General features: G+C 44.2%; 1 protein-coding gene across 1 annotated transcript in view; it reads left to right on the forward strand.

The window, feature by feature from the left end:
• The window catches only part of ADAD1 (adenosine deaminase domain containing 1), a 225,461-nt gene that overhangs the window by 141,188 nt on the left and 66,529 nt on the right, over positions 1-17,744 (forward strand). The window contains exon 7 of the mRNA XM_069743906.1: positions 7-133. Within this exon, the coding sequence (XP_069600007.1) occupies positions 7-133 (127 nt within the window). The remainder of the gene's footprint in view (positions 1-6; positions 134-17,744) is intronic.

Here is a 17,744-nt window from a genome sequence, read left to right on the forward strand (position 1 = left end):
TTTTAGATGGAAAACAGTGGGACGTTGTTGCATTGGGTACCGGAGAGTCAAATTTTGGACAGAACACTCAAAATGATGGGAGAATTCTTCATGATTCACATGCTATAGTCTCAGCAAGGCGTTCCTTACTAAGGTATTTAATATCTGTGTACCAATATCCAATATAAAATAACAAAAAGCAGACTTCTCCCCACCATCGCAGCTTGCTGTTTTTTGTCAGCCTTAATTGCAAGATTGCCTTGTGCATGCATGTACTACGGAGGACAGAGAATGAACTTCAATCCAATATTGCCGTCAGCATGCAGCCAGCGGGTAATGAAAGGGTGAATCAAACACCCGAAAACCCCGCCCCTATGGCTGAAAATTGTTCCCTCCAAATTCAGGTGACAGAGTCCCTTTAAAAGGAAAGTGTCACCAGTTTTCTTATAGTTTTTTTTTTTGTGTGAAATTAAGCCTAAAATAGTAATTAACCCCTTCACGACATGCGCCGTACTAGTACTGAGCATGTCGTGTCTCCCCCTTTTGATGTGGGCTCCGGTGGTGAGCCCACATCAAAGTCGCGACATGTCAGCTGTTTTGTACAGCTGACGTGCGCGCAATAGCGGTGGGTGAAATCGCGATTCACCCGCCGCTCTAAACCTGTTAAATGCCGCTGTCAAACGCATTTAACTACCGCTTTCGGCCGCGAGGCCGGAAATAAGCGCATCGCTGACCCCGTCACATGATCGGGGGTCGGCGATGCATCAGGATGGTAACCATAGAGGTCCTTGAGACCTCTATGGTTACTGGTGCTGGCCTGCTGTGAGCGCCACCCTGTGTTCGCCACCCTGTGTTCAGCGCTCATAGAAAGCCTGCAATTCAGCTACATAGCAGCGATCTGATGATCGCTGCTATGTAGCTGAGCCGATCCAGTGGTGCCAGCTTTTAGCCTCCCATGGAGGCTATTAAAGCATGGCAAACGTTAAAAAAAAGTTTTTAAAATTATGAAAAAAATATAAAAGTTTAACCCCTTTCTGACATGTGACGTACTATCCCATCGAGGTGGGGTGGGCCCGTATGACCACCGACGGGATAGTACATCATACGCGATCGGCCGCGCTCACGGGGGCAGCGCGGCCAGGTGTCCCCTGACTATCGCAGCTGACATCCGGCACTATGTGCCAGGAGCGGTCACGAACCACCCCTGGCACATTAACCCCTGGCAGACTGCGATCAAACATGATCGCAGTGTTGCGGCGGTATAGGGAAGCATCGCGCAGGGAGGGGGCTCCCTGGGACCCTCGGAGCAACACGATGTGATTGCGTTGCTGCGAGGGTCTCTTACCTCCTCCCTGCAGCAGGCCCTAATCCAAAATGGCCGCTGCATCAGGGTCCTGCAAGGAGGTGGCTTCACTGCGCCTGCTCAGAGCAGGCGCCGGGAAGCCTCCAGGAGTGCACGTCAGATCGCTTATCTGACACAGTGCACAGCAAAGTGTCAGATCAGCGATCTTACACTATAACATGATGCCCCCCCGGGGCAATGTTATAGTGTAAAAAAAAAATTTTTTTTAAATTCCTACAAAAAAAAAAATGTTGTTGTTGTTATAAATACATTTCTTTAAATTAAAAAAAATAAAAAAAAATACATTTAGTATCGCCGCGTCCGCAACGACCCCACCTATAAAACTATATCACTAGTTAACCCCTTCAGTGAACACGGTAAAAAAAAAAAGAGGCAAAAAACGACGCTTTATCATACCGCCAAACAAAAAGTGGAATAACACGTGATCAAAAAGACTGATATAAATAACCATGGTACCGCTGAAAACGTCATCTTGTCCCACAAAAAAACAAACCGCCGTACAGCGTCATCAGCGAAAAAATAAAAAAGTTATAGTCCACAGAATAAAGCGATGCAAAAATAATTACTGTATTTTTTCTATAAAATCGTTTTGATCATATCCTGCAACCCTCAACCTACTGTCTCCTTCCCCATAATCCAGTAGAATGTAAGCCCTCAAGGGCAGGGTACTCGCCCCTCTGTATCAGTCCGTCATTGTTAGTTTGTTTACTGTATGTGATATCTGTAACTTGTATGTAACCCCTTCTCATGTACAGCACCATGGAATCAATGGTGCTATATAAATAAATAATAATAATAATCATATAAAAGCGCCAAAACCTAAAAACATGATATAAATGAGGTATTGCTGTAATTGTACTGACCCGAAGAATAAAACTGCTTTATCAATTTTACCAAACACGGAACGGTATAAACGCCTCCCCCAAAAGAAATTCATGAATAGCTGGTTTTTGGTCATTCTGCCTCACAAAAATCAGAATAAAAAGCGATCAAAAAATGTCACGAGCCCGAAAATGTTACCAATAAAAACGTCAACTCGTCCCGCGAAAAACAAGACCTCACATGACTCTGGACCCAAATATGGAAAAATTATAGCTCTCAAAATGTGGTAACGCAAAAAAATATTTTTTGCAATAAAAAGTGTCTTTCAGTGTGTGACGGCTGCCAATCATAAATTGTCCCCCTTAGTTAGGGAAAAATTAAAAAATGTAAAATGTATTTATTTCCATTTTCCCTTTAGGGCTAGGGTTAAGGCTAAAGTTAGGGTTGGGACTAAAGTTAAAGTTTGGATTACATTTAGGGTTGGGGTTAGGGGTGTGTCAGGGTTAGAGGTTTGGTTAGGGTTACCGTTGGGATTAGGGTTAGGGGTGTGTTTGGATTAGGGTTTCAGTTACAATTGGGGGGTTTCCTCTGTTTAGGCACATCAGGGGCTCTCCAAACGCGACATGGCGTCCGATCTCAATTCCAGCCAATTCTGCGTTGAAAAAGTAAAACAGTGCTCCTTCCCTTCCGAGCTCTACCGTGTGCCCAAACGGGTTTACCCAAACATATGTGATATCAGCGAACTCAGGACACATTGGACAACAACTTTTGGCGTCCAATTTCTCCTGTTACCCTTGGGAAAATACAAAACTGGGGGCAAAAAAATAATTTTTGTGGGAAAAAAAGATTTTTTATTTTCACGGCTCTGCGTTATAAACTGTAGTGAAACACTTGGGGGTTCAAAGCTCTCACAACACATCTAGATAAGTTCCTTGGGGGGTGTAGTTTCCAATATGGGGTCAATTGTGGGGGGTTTCTACTGTTTAGGTACATTAGGGGCTCTGCAAATGCAATGTGACGCCAGCAGACCATTCCATCTAAGTCTGCATTCCAAATGGCGCTCCTTCCCTTCCGAGCCCTCCCATGCACCCAAACGGTGGTTCCCCCCACATATGGGGTATCAGCGTGCTCCGGACAAATTGGACAACAACTTTTGGGGTCCAATTTCTCCTGTTACCCTTGGAAAAATACAAAACTGGGGGCTAAAAAATTATTTTTGTGGGGAAAAAAAGATTTTTTTTATTTTCACGGCTCTGCGTTATAAACTGTAGTGAAACACTTGGGGGTTCAAAGCTCTCACAACACATCTAGATGAGTTCCTTAGGGGCTCTACTTTCCAAAATGGTGTCACTTATGGGGGATTTCAATGTTTAGGCACATCAGTGGCTCTCCAAACGCAACATGGCGTCCCATCTCAATTCCTGTCAATTTTGCATTAAAAAGTCAAACGGCGCTCCTTCCCTTCCGAGCTCTCCCATGCTCCCAAACAGTGGTTTACCGCCACATATGGGGTATCAGCGTACTCAGGACAAATTGTACAACAACTTTTGGGGTCCAATTTCTTTTTACCCTTGGGAAAAAAAAAATTGGGGGCGAAAAGATCATTTTTGTGAAAAAATTTGATTTTTTTATTTTTACGGTTCTGCATTATAAACTTCTGTGAAGCACTTGGTGGGTCAAAGTGCTCACCACACCTCTAGATAAGTTCCTTAGGGGGTCTACTTTCCAAAATGGTGTCACTTGTGGGGGGTTTCAATGTTTAGGCACATCAGGGGCTCTCCAAACGCAGCATGGCGTCCCATCTCAATTTCAGGCAATTTTGCATTGAAAAGTCAAATGGCGCTCCTTCACATCCGAGTTCTGCCATGCACCCAAACAGCGGTTTACCCCCACATATGGGGTATCAGCGTACTCAGGACAAATTGTACAACAACTTTTGGGGTCCATTTTCTCCTGTTACCCTTGGTAAAAAATAAAACAAATTGGAGCTGAAGTAAACTTTTTGTGAAAAAAAATTAAATGTTCATTTTATTTAAACATTCCAAAAATTCTTGTGAAGCACCAGAAGGGTTAATAAACTTCTTGAATGTGGTTTTGAGCACCTTGAGGGGTGCAGTTTTCAGAATGGTGTCACACTTGGGTATTTTCTATCATATAGACCCCTCAAGATGACTTCAAATGAGATATGGTCCCTAAAAAAAAATAGTGTTGTAAAAATGAGAAATTGCTGGTCAACTTTTAACCCTTAACTCCCTAACAGAAAAAAAAATGTTGGTTCCAAAATTGTGCTGATGTAAAGTAGACATGTGGGAAATGTTACTTAAGTATTTTGTGTGACATTTCTCTGTGATTTAATTGCATAAAAATTCAAAGTTGGAAAATTGTAAAATTTTTGCCAAATTTCCGTTTTTTTCTTAAATAAACGCAGGTAATATCAAAGAAATTTTACCACTATCATGAAGTACAATATGTCACGAGAAAACAATGTCAGAATCACCGGGATCCGTTGAAGCGTTCCAGAGTGATAACCTCATAAAGGGACAGTGGTCAGAATTGTAAAAATTGGCCTGGTCATTAACATGCAAACCACCCTTGGGGGTAAAGGGGTTAAATCACCCCCTTTCGCCCCATCCAAAATAAAACAATAAAAAAAAAAAATGAAACCTACACATATTTGGTATCGCCGTGTTCAGAATCGCTTGATCTATCAATAAAAAAAAAGAATTAACGTGATCGCTAAACAGCGTAGCGAGAAAAAAATTGAAACGCCAGAATTATGTTTTTTTGATCGCCGCGACATTGCATTAAACTGCAATAACGGGAGATCGAAAGAACGTATCTGCACAAAAATGGAATCATTAAAAATGTCATCTCCGCACACACAAAATAATCCTTCACCCGACCCCAGATCATGAAAAATGGAGACGCTACGGTTATCGGAAATTGGGTCTTTTTTTTAATTTTTTTTAAGCAAAGTTTTGAATTTTTGTTCACCACTTAGATAAAAATTAACTTAGACATGTTAGGTGTCTATGAACTCGTAATGACCTAGATAATTATATCAGGTCAGTTTTAGCATTTAGTGAAGCTAGCAAAAAAGCCAAACAAAAAACAAGTGTGGGATTGCACTTTTTTTGCAATTTCACCACACTTGGAACTTTTTTCCCTTTTTCTAGTACAAGACATGGTAAAACCAATGGTGTCGTTCAAAAGTACAACTCATCCCGCCAAAAATAAGCCCTCACATGACCATATTGACGGAAAAATAAAAAAGTTATGGCTCAGGGAAGGAGGGGAGCGAAAAACGAAAGCACAAAAACAAAAAAGGGTCGTGGCGTGAAGGGGTTAAAATGTATTAGTGCAATGTTTCGACTGTTGACAAACTTTTCTATATGAAAAATATATATTTTCTTACAAACAAATTTACAACTAGGGGGGAGCATTTTCCGTTTTAGATTTCAAGCAACTATAGTAAGACTTGCCATCTTTATTGTAAGCTGGAAAATTGGGGCAATAACTGCTGACATCACCATTTCCCTCCCCTTTTGGGTGGTCTAGTATCCCTGGGGCAGAATGAAGAGTAGCATCACAGGACAGTGCCATTTTGTGGGTGACTGCCCTGTGATCTGCTATCACCAGCAGTTACTGTCTCTCTCTCTCTCCCATCAGTCTCTCTCACCCAGGTTACATGATTCTCTCACCCCCCTCCACAATGGCCATTCACTGCAGACCAGCAGCTACTTATCATAGGAAGGGATTAATCACACCTCCTGCAGCTGACCATTCCTGTTCCAATAATGGTACCTCCTTGATGTGATGTCTCTGCTATTTTGCCTGTACTTTTCTCCTGCATTTTACTCCCCTAAGCCCTTAATCTAGGATCTGTTCTGCTCAGGGTGGATTTGATTTAAATCTAACTCATATAAATCATTCTAAAAACTACACCCCTCAAGGTTCTCAAAACCACATTCAAGAAGTTTATTAACCCTTTTCGTGCTTCACAGGAACTGAAACCATGTGGAAGGAAAAAATGAACATTTAACTTTTTTTGCAAACATCTTAATTCAGAACCATTTTTTTTATTTTCACAAGTGTAAAAACAGAAATGTAACCATAAATTTTGTTATGCAATTTCTCCTGAATACGCCAATACCCCATATGTGGGGGTAAACCACTTTTTGGGCGCACCGCAGAACTTAGAAGTGAAGGCGCGCCATTTGACTTTTTCAATGCAGAATTGGCTGGAATTGAGATCGGACGCCATGTCGCGTTTGGAGAGCCCCTGATGTGCCTAAACAGTAGAAATCCCCCACAAGTGACCCCATTTTGGAAACTAGACCCCCCATGGAACTTATCTAGATGTGTGGTGAGAACTTTGAATGCCCAAGTGCTTCACAGAAGTTTAGAATGCAGAGTCGTGAAAATAAAAAAAAAATTTTTTCCACAAAAAAGATATTGTAGCCCCCAAGTTTTTATTTTCACAAGGGTAACAGGAGAAATTGGACTGCAATAGTTGTTGTCCAATTTATCCCGAGTACGCTGATGCGCCATATGTGGGCGTAAACCACTGTTTGGGCGCACGGCAGAGCTCGGAAGGGAAGGAGCGCCTTTTTGGAATGCAGACTTTGATAGAATGGTCTGTGGGCATTATGTTGCGATTGCAGAGCCCCCGATGTACCTAAACTGTAGTAACCCCCCACAAGTGACCCCATTTTGGAAACTAGACCCCCCATGGAACTTATCTAGATGTGTGGTGAGAACTTTGAATGCCCAAGTGCTTCACAGAAGTTTAGAATGCAGAGTCGTGAAAATAAAAAATATTTTTTTTTTCACAAAAAAGATATTGTAGCCCCCAAGTTTTTATTTTCACAAGGGTAACAGGAGAAATTGGACCACTAAAGTTGTTGTCCAATTTATCCTGAGTATGCTGATGCCCCATATGTGGGGGTAACCCACTGTTTGGGCGCACGGCAGAGCTCAGACGGGAGGGAGCACCATTTGACTTTTTGAGCGCAAAATTGGCTGTCATGTTTGGAGACCCCCTGATGTACCTAAACAGTGGAAACCCCCCAATTCTAGCTCCAACCCTAACCCCAACACACCCCTAACCCTAATCCCAACCTGATCCATAATCCTAATCACTAATCCTATCCATAATCACAACCCTTACCCCAAAACAACCCTAATGTCAACCCTAACCATAACCCTAATCAAAACCCTAAATCCAACACACCCCTAATCCTAATCTCAACCCTAACCTCAAACCTAACCCTAATCCCAATACACCCCCAATCACAACCCTAACCTTAACCCTAATCCCAAGCGTAACCCTAATGCCAACCCTAACCCTAATACCAACCCTAATCCAAACCCTAACCCTAATCCCAACTCTAACCCTAAATTTAGCCCCAACCCTAGCCCTAACTTTAGCCCCAACCCTAACCCTAGCCCTAAGGCTACTTTCACACTTGCGTCGTTTGGCATCCGTCGCAATCCGTCGTTTTGGACAAGAAACGGATCCTGCAAATGTGCCCGCAGGATGCGTTTTTTGCCCATAAACTTGTATTGCCGACGGATCGTGACGGATGGCCACACGTCGCGTCCGTCGTGCACTGGATCAGTTGTGTTTTGGCGGACCGTCGGCAAAAAAAAAGCCCCAACCCTAACCCTAAATTTAGCCCTAACCATAGCCCTAACCCTAATTTTAGCCCCAACTGCTGTTCTCCTGCCGGCCAGCAGATGGAGACAGATGGCGGGCGCACTGCGCATGCGCCCGCCATTTTCTTTTGCCGGCGGCCAGGAGGAGCAGCAGGAGGATCCAGGGACACAGGTGAGTATGATAGGGTGCCCGAATCCTCCTATTTCTCTGTCCTCTGATGTGCGATCACATCAGAGGACAGAGAATTACACTTTACTTTTTTTTTTTTTTTGCGGTCGCCGGTAAACAGTTAATTACCGGCGATCGCAAAACAGGGGTCAGTAAAACCGACCCTGATCATGCTCTTTGTGGTCTCGGCTACCCATGGCAGCCGAGACCCCAAAGATTCTCGCGGGGCCGGCGGGCGCACTGCGCATGCGCCCGCCATTTTGAAGATGGCGGCGCCCACCGGGAGCCACGAGGAGCACCGGGGGAGATAGGTGAGTATTGGGGGGCTACCTGGGACCCCTTTTCTCTGTCCTCCGATGTGCGATCACATCGGAGGACAGAGAAATTAAAGAGATCGCTTTTTTTTTTGTGATCGCCGGTAAACTGTTAATTACCGGCGATCGCAAATGCGGGGTGGGTAAAAAAAAACCCCGAATCATGTTCTCTGGGGTCTCGGCTACCCCCGGCAGCCGAGACCCCGGAGACAATCCGACTCATGGGGCGCTATTTACTTTTTCCACAGCGCCGTTAATTAACGGCGCTGTGGTTTAAGTACCCTTAGCGGCCGCCGTTAAAAGGCGTATCGGCGGTCGCTAAGGGGTTAAATCACTAGTCAGTAAGGCTTGATTTAAATCAGTGATTTAAATCACAGTTTCTACCTAAACTAGTTCTTGCTACTTTAACATGCAAGAAGATGAAGATTTTTAGAATCACTTTTTATATTACTTTTTTCTCCCCAGTTTAATGGGTTAATCATTCATATTTGGACACCACTGTTCTGTTGTACTTAGGAAGGAGAAAAATAATCCTGACCTTAATAACAATTTAAATAGATTTATTCAACTGAAACAATAACAACATTACAGCATAAGTTATTTGCTTAAACAAACATCCATGTTTGTTAACTAATTTGGCTAAACAAAATATATATATATATTATAAGAAACTTGGACTGTCAGCCCAGACGACACATGAAAAACTTAAATACTACTGTCCCTGCTGTCCTCTGTAGCTCACTTGTCGTCATCTTCATCTTCTTTGTTCCTATTCATAATCTGGAAAAGAAAAACAAGCTTTCCTGCTTTATTGGGTCCCAACCGATTTCTCAATTTAGAATGAATGAATCCAAAGGAAGAGAATATTCTTTCAACGCCTGCAGAAGAAGCTACTGCTGTTAAAAGTGAAATCATTACATGAACAGTCTCTAAATCCAAGCGCTTAAGTGACTTCCACCAGTTTACTGGTGTGACCTTCCTTAAAATATCTTCAGCAAACATGTATTTCTTGAATGGTTCCCCCTTAGCTCTGAAGTTTATTATAGTTGGCATTAAAGATGGATGATTGCTGGATACCCATGTTATAGCTAACTCCTCTTCCTCAGCACTTAGGTTTTGACCCTGATATTGGATATTGACAATATTTGCCAAAAAATGAGCTGGAGTCAGTGCTTGTCCCATTTGTTTGTTTACTGCTTGTAATTTAATTCTGTCCATGTGTAGTTCTGTTTTTAAGTGTTCACTCAGTTCCTCCCAAATTTCAACAGCATCCGCAATAAAACAGCTATTTTTCTGTATTTTGTTTAAAGCTTGAGAGATGGGTTTCAGGAAGCTCAGCATATGTTCAACATTTCTCTTAAGCCCAATGTTGAGGATTTTGGCCGTGACAGTGCCATCTATTTTATCTCGATTTTCTTCACAAAGTGTCATCAGAATAGGCCAGTTTTTGATATACTGCTCAAAACAGTCCACCACAGAGTTCCATCTAACATCTTGTGGGAGCGTTAGCTTGGTTCCACCCATCCTTTTCAGAGCTGCTGCAGCAAAATGATTATTACGGAAGTATTTAGCAATTTCAACAACATTAACCTTTATTTCTGGAACACTTAAGTCTTTGGCTAAGAGGTGCAGCAAATGAGCACTGCAACCATATGTTATTAGCAGCTTTGTATTCCCTCCCTGCTCTTCTAAATGTCTTCTCATCTTGGATACATTTGCAGCATTGTCAGTGACCAAACTGCGTACTAGACATTTGCATTTTTGTTCACATTTCGTTATAGCTTTTACTGCCACTTCTTGTAAGTATTCTGCTGTGTGTGCATTTCCTGACGTATCAGTTGTTTGTGCAAGGAAGACTTTACCTTCTTCTGTTGTTATACAAGCACATACAATAGGATCATTGTGGACGTTACTCCACCCATCAATACTTAGTTTAACAATTTTACCCTCCAGAGCTGTTGCACATTGCTCCATTTCTCTGTCATACACTTGATCCAGCAGTTTCCCTGCACCATCAGCTCTGCTGGGTGGACTGTATCCTGGTCTCAGTGACTGAACCATATTAATGAAATGTGGGTTCTCAGTCAGACGGAAAGAAGAGTTCGTTGCATAAATAAACTGGGCAATTTTTTCATCAATCAACTTTTTTTCTAATCTGCTAGTTCTTATCACAAACCTATCTATGGTGGTTCCAGGAGGTAAAGGTTTTTTCTTCCTTTTGGGTGATGGTGATATGTGGCTGTGGGTGTCTGATGATGATGATGATGATGCTGCTGCTAATGAAGCACTATCCTGGATGGATAACTCTGAAACTGTAGAACAGGATGATGGTGATCTTGGAGGTGTATAGTTTCCAGAATCCATGAATTCCCCTAAACAAAAAAAGTCAATGCTGTTATTTTATTGTTTATACAATTTCTGCTTATTGTACACAACACATCACTGCCCCAAAAGGAATATTTGTTTTTCTTCATAACTGTACCAAATGACAGTAACATGCAGTAATAATAAGAAATATAATTTTTCTCACACATGACAGTTCAGTCTTTAGAAATAGGATTCAATAAAAATGTTTACCAACCTGAAGATCCTGCCTGTTCAGAAGTGTTTCTTTGGTCATCTTCATCACCGCACTTCTCATGATGTTGTCTCACCTGATTCGCACCACCAGGCCTTGCATCTCTTTGTTGCATCGTTTGCATTTTGCACGCATGCCTGCCTTACCGATAGGCGAAGGAGCTTCATTAAAATATTCCCAAACTGGATCTCTTTTACGGCCTGCTGCCATTATAAGGAAAGAATGTAATAAACCTCAGATCGTACACACAAACATATCCAGACTTGTCTGTCTGTGGCTATGCTGCAGTATTGTGCTCAAAGTTTCATTTTCTTGTCTGCTTGCCCTTCCTCCTCCTCACACTTAGATTCACATTCTTCTTGTGTTGTGCAGATCTATTCCACTCCAAACAATCAGAAACATATTGTCTAACTTCTTGGACTTGGCACTGAAGGGGTTGATTCTGTATTCATAGGTTTGTAGAACAATAGGATTAAGGTCTTTTTCTCAACTCTGTTCATGTTGTAACATTTTTGCCGTGAAGAAGAGGCTGGGACCTCTGCGGAGTCAAATTCAGTTTTGAGAACTGCGTAAGTAAAGTGAGCGTCTGTGATAATATAGGAGAGAAACTGCCCACTAATCCTACAGAAACCTCTGGAAGAGCATGGCATTGTGAATGTTACAAACATACAGCCTTTATTCTACTGAGTTAAACAACTCAGCTTTATCTCATGATGGAAGAACCTTTGGATGGTAAAATATTTTCCTCAAAAAGCAGTTTATTGAAAAAAATCCGATTTAAATAAAAAAAACATTGATTTTTATCCACCCTGGTTCTGCTGAAGCTGATGTTAGCAGATCCGAGGGCTCCATGAATATGGTAGCAGAAGACTCCAACTACTGTGAAGCCCACAGAGGCGTGCCCAGTTCACAGCAGTTACAGTTCTATTACAATAGATAGGGTCGGCGTCCGTCTGTTATCTCCTATGACCATGGGCTGCCGTATTAAGACACTGATAGTGTCATGATGCTACTGTGAATGCAAGATGTCAGCCCCCAGTGCCTTCTTTAATCTCCTATAACACACGAAATATGTTTCAAATGCATTCAAAACTTGGTTATAACAGCATGTTATGCTACATTACATTGATTTATTAATGATCTACAAACACGGTACCTTCCCTTTAAGCTGATAAGACACTACATTTATGGCCACTGTTGAGGGCATACCAGGAGTTATGCCGCAGACAATGGCCACAATCAGGATGAATGCTCAGGTATCCGTTTACCATAGGGATCCATTGTAAAAGATGAATACTACATGGTGACTTTTTTTGGTGACTTTCTGTGTAGGAAAACCTTATTCATTCTCTCCTTCGCCTCATTGGGGGACACAGACCGTGGGTGTATGCTGCTGCCAATAGGAGGCTGACACTAAGTGATACAAAGAAAGTTAGCTCCTCCCCTGCAGTATACACCCCCCTGCTGGCTCTCAGCTAACCAGTTCTTGCTTAGTGTCTGTAGGAGGCACATGGGTCTGTTTCAGACCCCAACGTTTTTATTTTATTGTTTAATTTTCTGTAAATTTTTATTTTTTAATTAACGGACTGAAGGGGGCGACGGTTCCTTTCAAGGTTCCGATCTCCCTCGAACCATCAACAGGCGAGCACGGCGCGTATACCTCCCCGTACCCTCTCCTGCGACGTGGGAAGCCATGCCTGAGCTCACTGTCAGGGCGACGGTTCCTTCATGGTCCCGATCTCCCCACACCAGCAGCAGGCGACCACATGGAGTGTCGCCTCCATGTATCCTCTCCTGGAGCCAGGCCAAATGCCGGACAACTGGCCCTGTCCACCCGGACTGAACTCCGTGGATGTACAGAGGCCCCTCTCTATGGCGTCCGAGCAGCCCCCACTGTCCCACCACTGTTAAAGCAGATGGCACAAGGAGGCGGACGGTTCCTCTCCACCTCCCTAACAAAGGGACGATGGATTGAGGCTTATCCCTGCACCGTCCACGCTGCACAGAACAGCGTTGAAACCCCCATCCGCGGCGGCTCCATGCCGGGACGCGCATCAATGGTGAGTGGATCCATCTTCAGTGGGATATTCACATGCTGACAGGCAGCCTCAGCCACTTCCCTGTGGCCCACCTCTCTGAGGTAACGCTCTGGATGGCTGCAAAAATTTAGCCCCTGGCTTCGGCCGATTTGTAGGCTGCATCCTGGAAGTCTTGCCTAGAACGACCCACTGGTGACGTCCGCTGGCTACTGAAATTTAGGCCCCGGCTTGGGCCTATTCAACATCGTGTCTGTGGCTCCGCCCCCAAATTGGCGCTTCTCGCTCTCTGCAAGATTTTATCAGCTCTGCAACTCCCGGTGACCATCTTGGTCCACCCGGCCTGCTCACACTGGGGTGACAGTTTTTTTTGCATTAAAGTGGCACATCGACTCTACATCAGTACCCGGGTAAGGAAGTACCTGGTCTTAAAGGCACACGATTAGTAGTCCCTGGTCTTAAAGGCACATGACCAGTATTTCCTGGTCTTAAAAGCACATGACCAGTATTCCCTGGTCTTAAAGGCATATGGCCAGTATTCCCAGTCTTAAAGGCGTATGACATGTATTCCTTGATCTTTTAAAGCTCATGTGCAGTATTCTCTGGTCTTAAAGGCGCATTGACCAGTATTCCCTGGTCTTAAAGGCGCATGACCAGTATTCCATGTTCTTAAAGGTGCATGACCAGTATTTTCTGGTCTTGAAGGTGCATGACCAGTATTCTCTGGTCTTAAAGGCGCATGACCAGTATTCCCTGGTCTTAAAGGTGCATGACCAGTATTCCCTGGTCTTAAAGGTGCATGACCAGTATTCCCTGGTCTTAACCCCTTCGCGCCATGCGCCGTACTAGTACTGCGCTGCCGGCACTGCATTAGTGCCAGCCGCAGTACTAGTACGGCGCCGCCATTTTCCGGTCACCGCGCGGTGATCGGGTTCCGGTGTCTGCTGTTCCTGACAGCAGACAATCCCTGCACGCAGCCCCGGGTGCCTGCACCGCCTCCCCGCATCAGCGATCGCTGTGATTGGCTGGTCAATTCTGACCAGCCAATCACAGCGATGTGACAATAAAGTTTAAAAAAAAAAAAAAAGCATGTGACAGGCTGTGATTGATGCTGTGTGACGTCGCACCAGTCATAGCCGTCACAGTAGGTGGGGTGATTCACACGTCACCTCACTTGATTAACCCCTATGGCGCTGATTGGCTGAACAATAGCTTCTAGCCAATCAGCGCCAAAGGGGTTAATTTAAAATACCGATCACCGCCCTGCACGCCATCTTTCTCTCAGATTTGGCGTGCAGAGCGGTGGTCTAAGCCCCTCTGTGTCACCTGAGATAGAGAATCCATTGGTGGCCAGTGCGATCCTCCCTGCGATCTCCTGCCTCCTGTGCTGATCTCCTGCTCCATCTTGTGCTCCGTGCTCTGTGCTCTCTGCTGCCATCTGCCTGCTGTGTGACTCCTGTGATCACAGCAGCAGCACCTCCCCCACCCCTTTCCCATCCCCCCATCCCTGTTCCAGTACCCCCTCCCTCCCCCACCCTCCAATTGAAATTTTTTGCGCACTTTTTTGCGCTTTTTTTCCTGTGCGCGGCGTCCCGCGCAGAGCATTCGTGCTCTTCCTGTGTCTGCAGCGCTCTGATCAGTATCGCTGCTGATCAGAGACTGCGCCACAGGACTTTTTTTTTTTTAGTTAGTGTAGCGGACATTGCAGTCTAAGCGACGTCTGTTTTTTTTTTTTTTTTTTTTTAAGAAAAAAAATTGTAGTTAGTACAGTGTAGTTTTAGACGTAACAAGGTAGCGTAGCCGGCGTCAGTGTTTGGTGACGTCCCTCCATCCCTGTTCAAGTACCCCCCTCCAATTCAATTTTTTGCGCTTTTTTTCCTGTGCGCGGCGTCCCGCGCAGAGCATTCGTGCTCTTCCTGTGTCCGCAGCTCTTTGATCAGTATCGCTGCTGATCAGAGACTGCGCTACAGGACTTTTATTTTTTAGCTAGTTAGTGTAACGGACTTCGCAGTCTAAGCAACGTCCGATTTTTTTTTTTTGTTTTACAAAAATATAATAGTAGTTAGTACAGTGTAGTCTTAGACGTAGATTAGCTGGTGTCACAGCGTTCGTGACGACCGGTCTTGTTTTTTTTTAGAGAAAAAAAAAATTGTACAGAGTAGTTTAGTGGTAGCGTGTTAGTGTAGCCAGCGTCACCGCGTTGGTGACGACCGATCATCTTTTAGAAAAAAAAAAATCGTACTGAGTTTTATAGGTAGGGAGGTAGCGTCTTGTGCATAAAAAAAATCTGCTATCGCCGGATAATCTCTAGTGCATTAGGGGAGCGTACGTCACACTGTTAGTGGCGTTCGCTTTTCTTTTGGAAAAAAAAATATTTAGTTGCGTAGGGTAAATTTATACTTTTTTTTTATACAAACTTATTTTTTTACATTGATTTTTCTTTTCATCTTTTTTTCTTGTTTCTTCTACATTTTTTCTCACTACTTGTTTTTTCTCTCTGATTGGTTAATAAAGAGTACCCTATACACAAGCCCCACACATTACACGTGTAAAAGCACCACTTACACACACATACCCAGGGTTTGGGAAAAAAAAAATGGCCCATTCGTCAACAAGGCGCTATTCACCAGAGGAGGCTTACGCCATCCTTGCGTCCGACACGGATTCAGCCAGTGAGGAAGATCCCACATTCCTCTATTCCTCCTCCTCATCTGGTGAGGAAAGACCCCTAACAAGGCGCCGTAGGACCCAGGCAACTCCTGCAGCAATCGATCCCGTATGGATTGCACCCCCGGAAAATTTTCAGCCCGTCATTCCGGATTTCAGCAGCAGCTCAGGAATCCAGTTTGACACGACTGGCCTCACTGAAATTGACCCAAAATCCCACGTCATCTTATGCCAGATGGACCCCCGTAAATGCAGCAGAGATGACATTTTGGGGAATTGTGCTGCATATGGGCCTAATCAAAAAGCCAAAGCTTCGGCAATACTGGAGTACTGACATTCTCTACAGTACACCGGTATTCCGCATGGCCATGAAAAGGACACGATTTGAAGCGATCCAAAAATTTTTGCATTTCAGTGATAATGCGCAGTGTCCTCCCCGAGACGATCCAAACTTTGATCGTCTATATAAAATTCGTCCAGTGGTTGAACACTTCAGCAGAAAATTTGCTGAGGCGTACACACCCCAGAGGGACATCGCTATTGATGAATCTCTCGTTCATTTCAAAGGGAGGCTAAAATTCCGACAGTACCTGCCCAGTAAGAGGTCCAGGTACGGAATAAAGCTGTACAAACTGTGCGAGAGTACCTCAGGGTACACCCACAGATTTAGGGTCTACGAGGGTAAGGACACCCAGATTAACCCCCCTGAATGCCCCCCCATCCTGGGGGTGAGTGGGAAAATTGTGTGGGAATTGCTGCACCCACTGCTGGATAAGGGTTATCACCTTTATATTGACAACTTTTACACCAGCATCCCACTCTTCAAGGCCCTCTCTGCCAGAGGTACAGCTGCATGTGGCACCGTGCGAAAAAATCAGCGAGGCCTCCCTAAGCCGCTAATTGGGCAAACGCTGAGAAAAGGGGAAAGCAGAGCCAAATGCAGCGACAACATGCTGGTGGTCAAGTATAAGGACAAAAGGGATGTCCTTATCCTGACCACCATACACCGTGACAACAGCACCCTTGTCACTGTTCGTGGGACCACAACACAAGTCCCAAAGCCAGATTGTATCCTGGATTACAATCGGTACATCGGGGGTGTGGATCTCTCAGATCAGGTCCTCCAACCATACAGTGCCATGCGAAAAGCTTACGTATGGTACAAAAAATTGGCCGTGCACATTGTACAGATGGCACTGTACAATGCTTTTGTGCTGTCCCGATCTGCAGGCAATACGGGGACCTTCCTTCAGTTTCAGGAGGTAGTCATCAAGGCCCTAATGTTTGGCACTCAGGGAGGTGAGGGTCCCAGTACTTCTGAATCTGATAGTGCCCGTATTGTCCAAGGTCAACATTTCCCAGGACAGGTTCCCCAAACAGCGAGGACAGGACGATCACAAAAACGGTGCAGAGTATGTTCCAAGAGGGGAATCTGAAAGGACACAATTTACCATTGTGAAACCTGCCCTGAGAAACCTGGCCTTTGCATTAAGGATTGCTTCAAAGCATACCACACGTCCACAAATTAATAAAAATTAGTTTATACCCTGTTGACACAACACACTGTGTAGTTTCCAACATGGGGTCACTTGTGGAGTGAGGCACTTGGAGGTTTACGGTGCTCACCACATATCTAAATAAATTCCTTGGGAGGTCCAGTTTTCAAAATGGGGTCACTTGTGGAGTGAGGCACTTGGAGGTTTACGGTGCTCACCATATATCTAATTAAATTCCTTGGGAGGTCCAGTTTTCAAAATGGTGTCACTTGTGGAGTGAGGCACTTGGAGGTTTACGGTGCTCACCATATATCTAATTAAATTCCTTGGGAGGTCCAGTTTTCAAAATGGGGTCACTTGTGGAGTGAGGCACTTGGAGGTTTACGGTGCTCACCACATATCTAAATAAATTCCTTGGGAGGTCCAGTTTTCAAAATGGTGTCACTTGTGGAGTGAGGCACTTGGAGGTTTACGGTGCTCACCACATATCTAAATAAATTCCTTGGGAGGTCCAGTTTTCAAAATGGGGTCACTTGTGGAGTGAGGCACTTGGAGGTTTACGGTGCTCACCACATATCTAAATAAATTCCTTGGGAGGTCCAGTTTTCAAAATGGGGTCACTTGTGGAGGATTTCCACTGTTTAGGTACATCAGGGGCTCTG

This window comes from Ranitomeya imitator, chromosome 1, assembly GCF_032444005.1.
Source record: "Ranitomeya imitator isolate aRanImi1 chromosome 1, aRanImi1.pri, whole genome shotgun sequence".
NCBI classification, from domain to species: domain Eukaryota; kingdom Metazoa; phylum Chordata; class Amphibia; order Anura; family Dendrobatidae; genus Ranitomeya; species Ranitomeya imitator.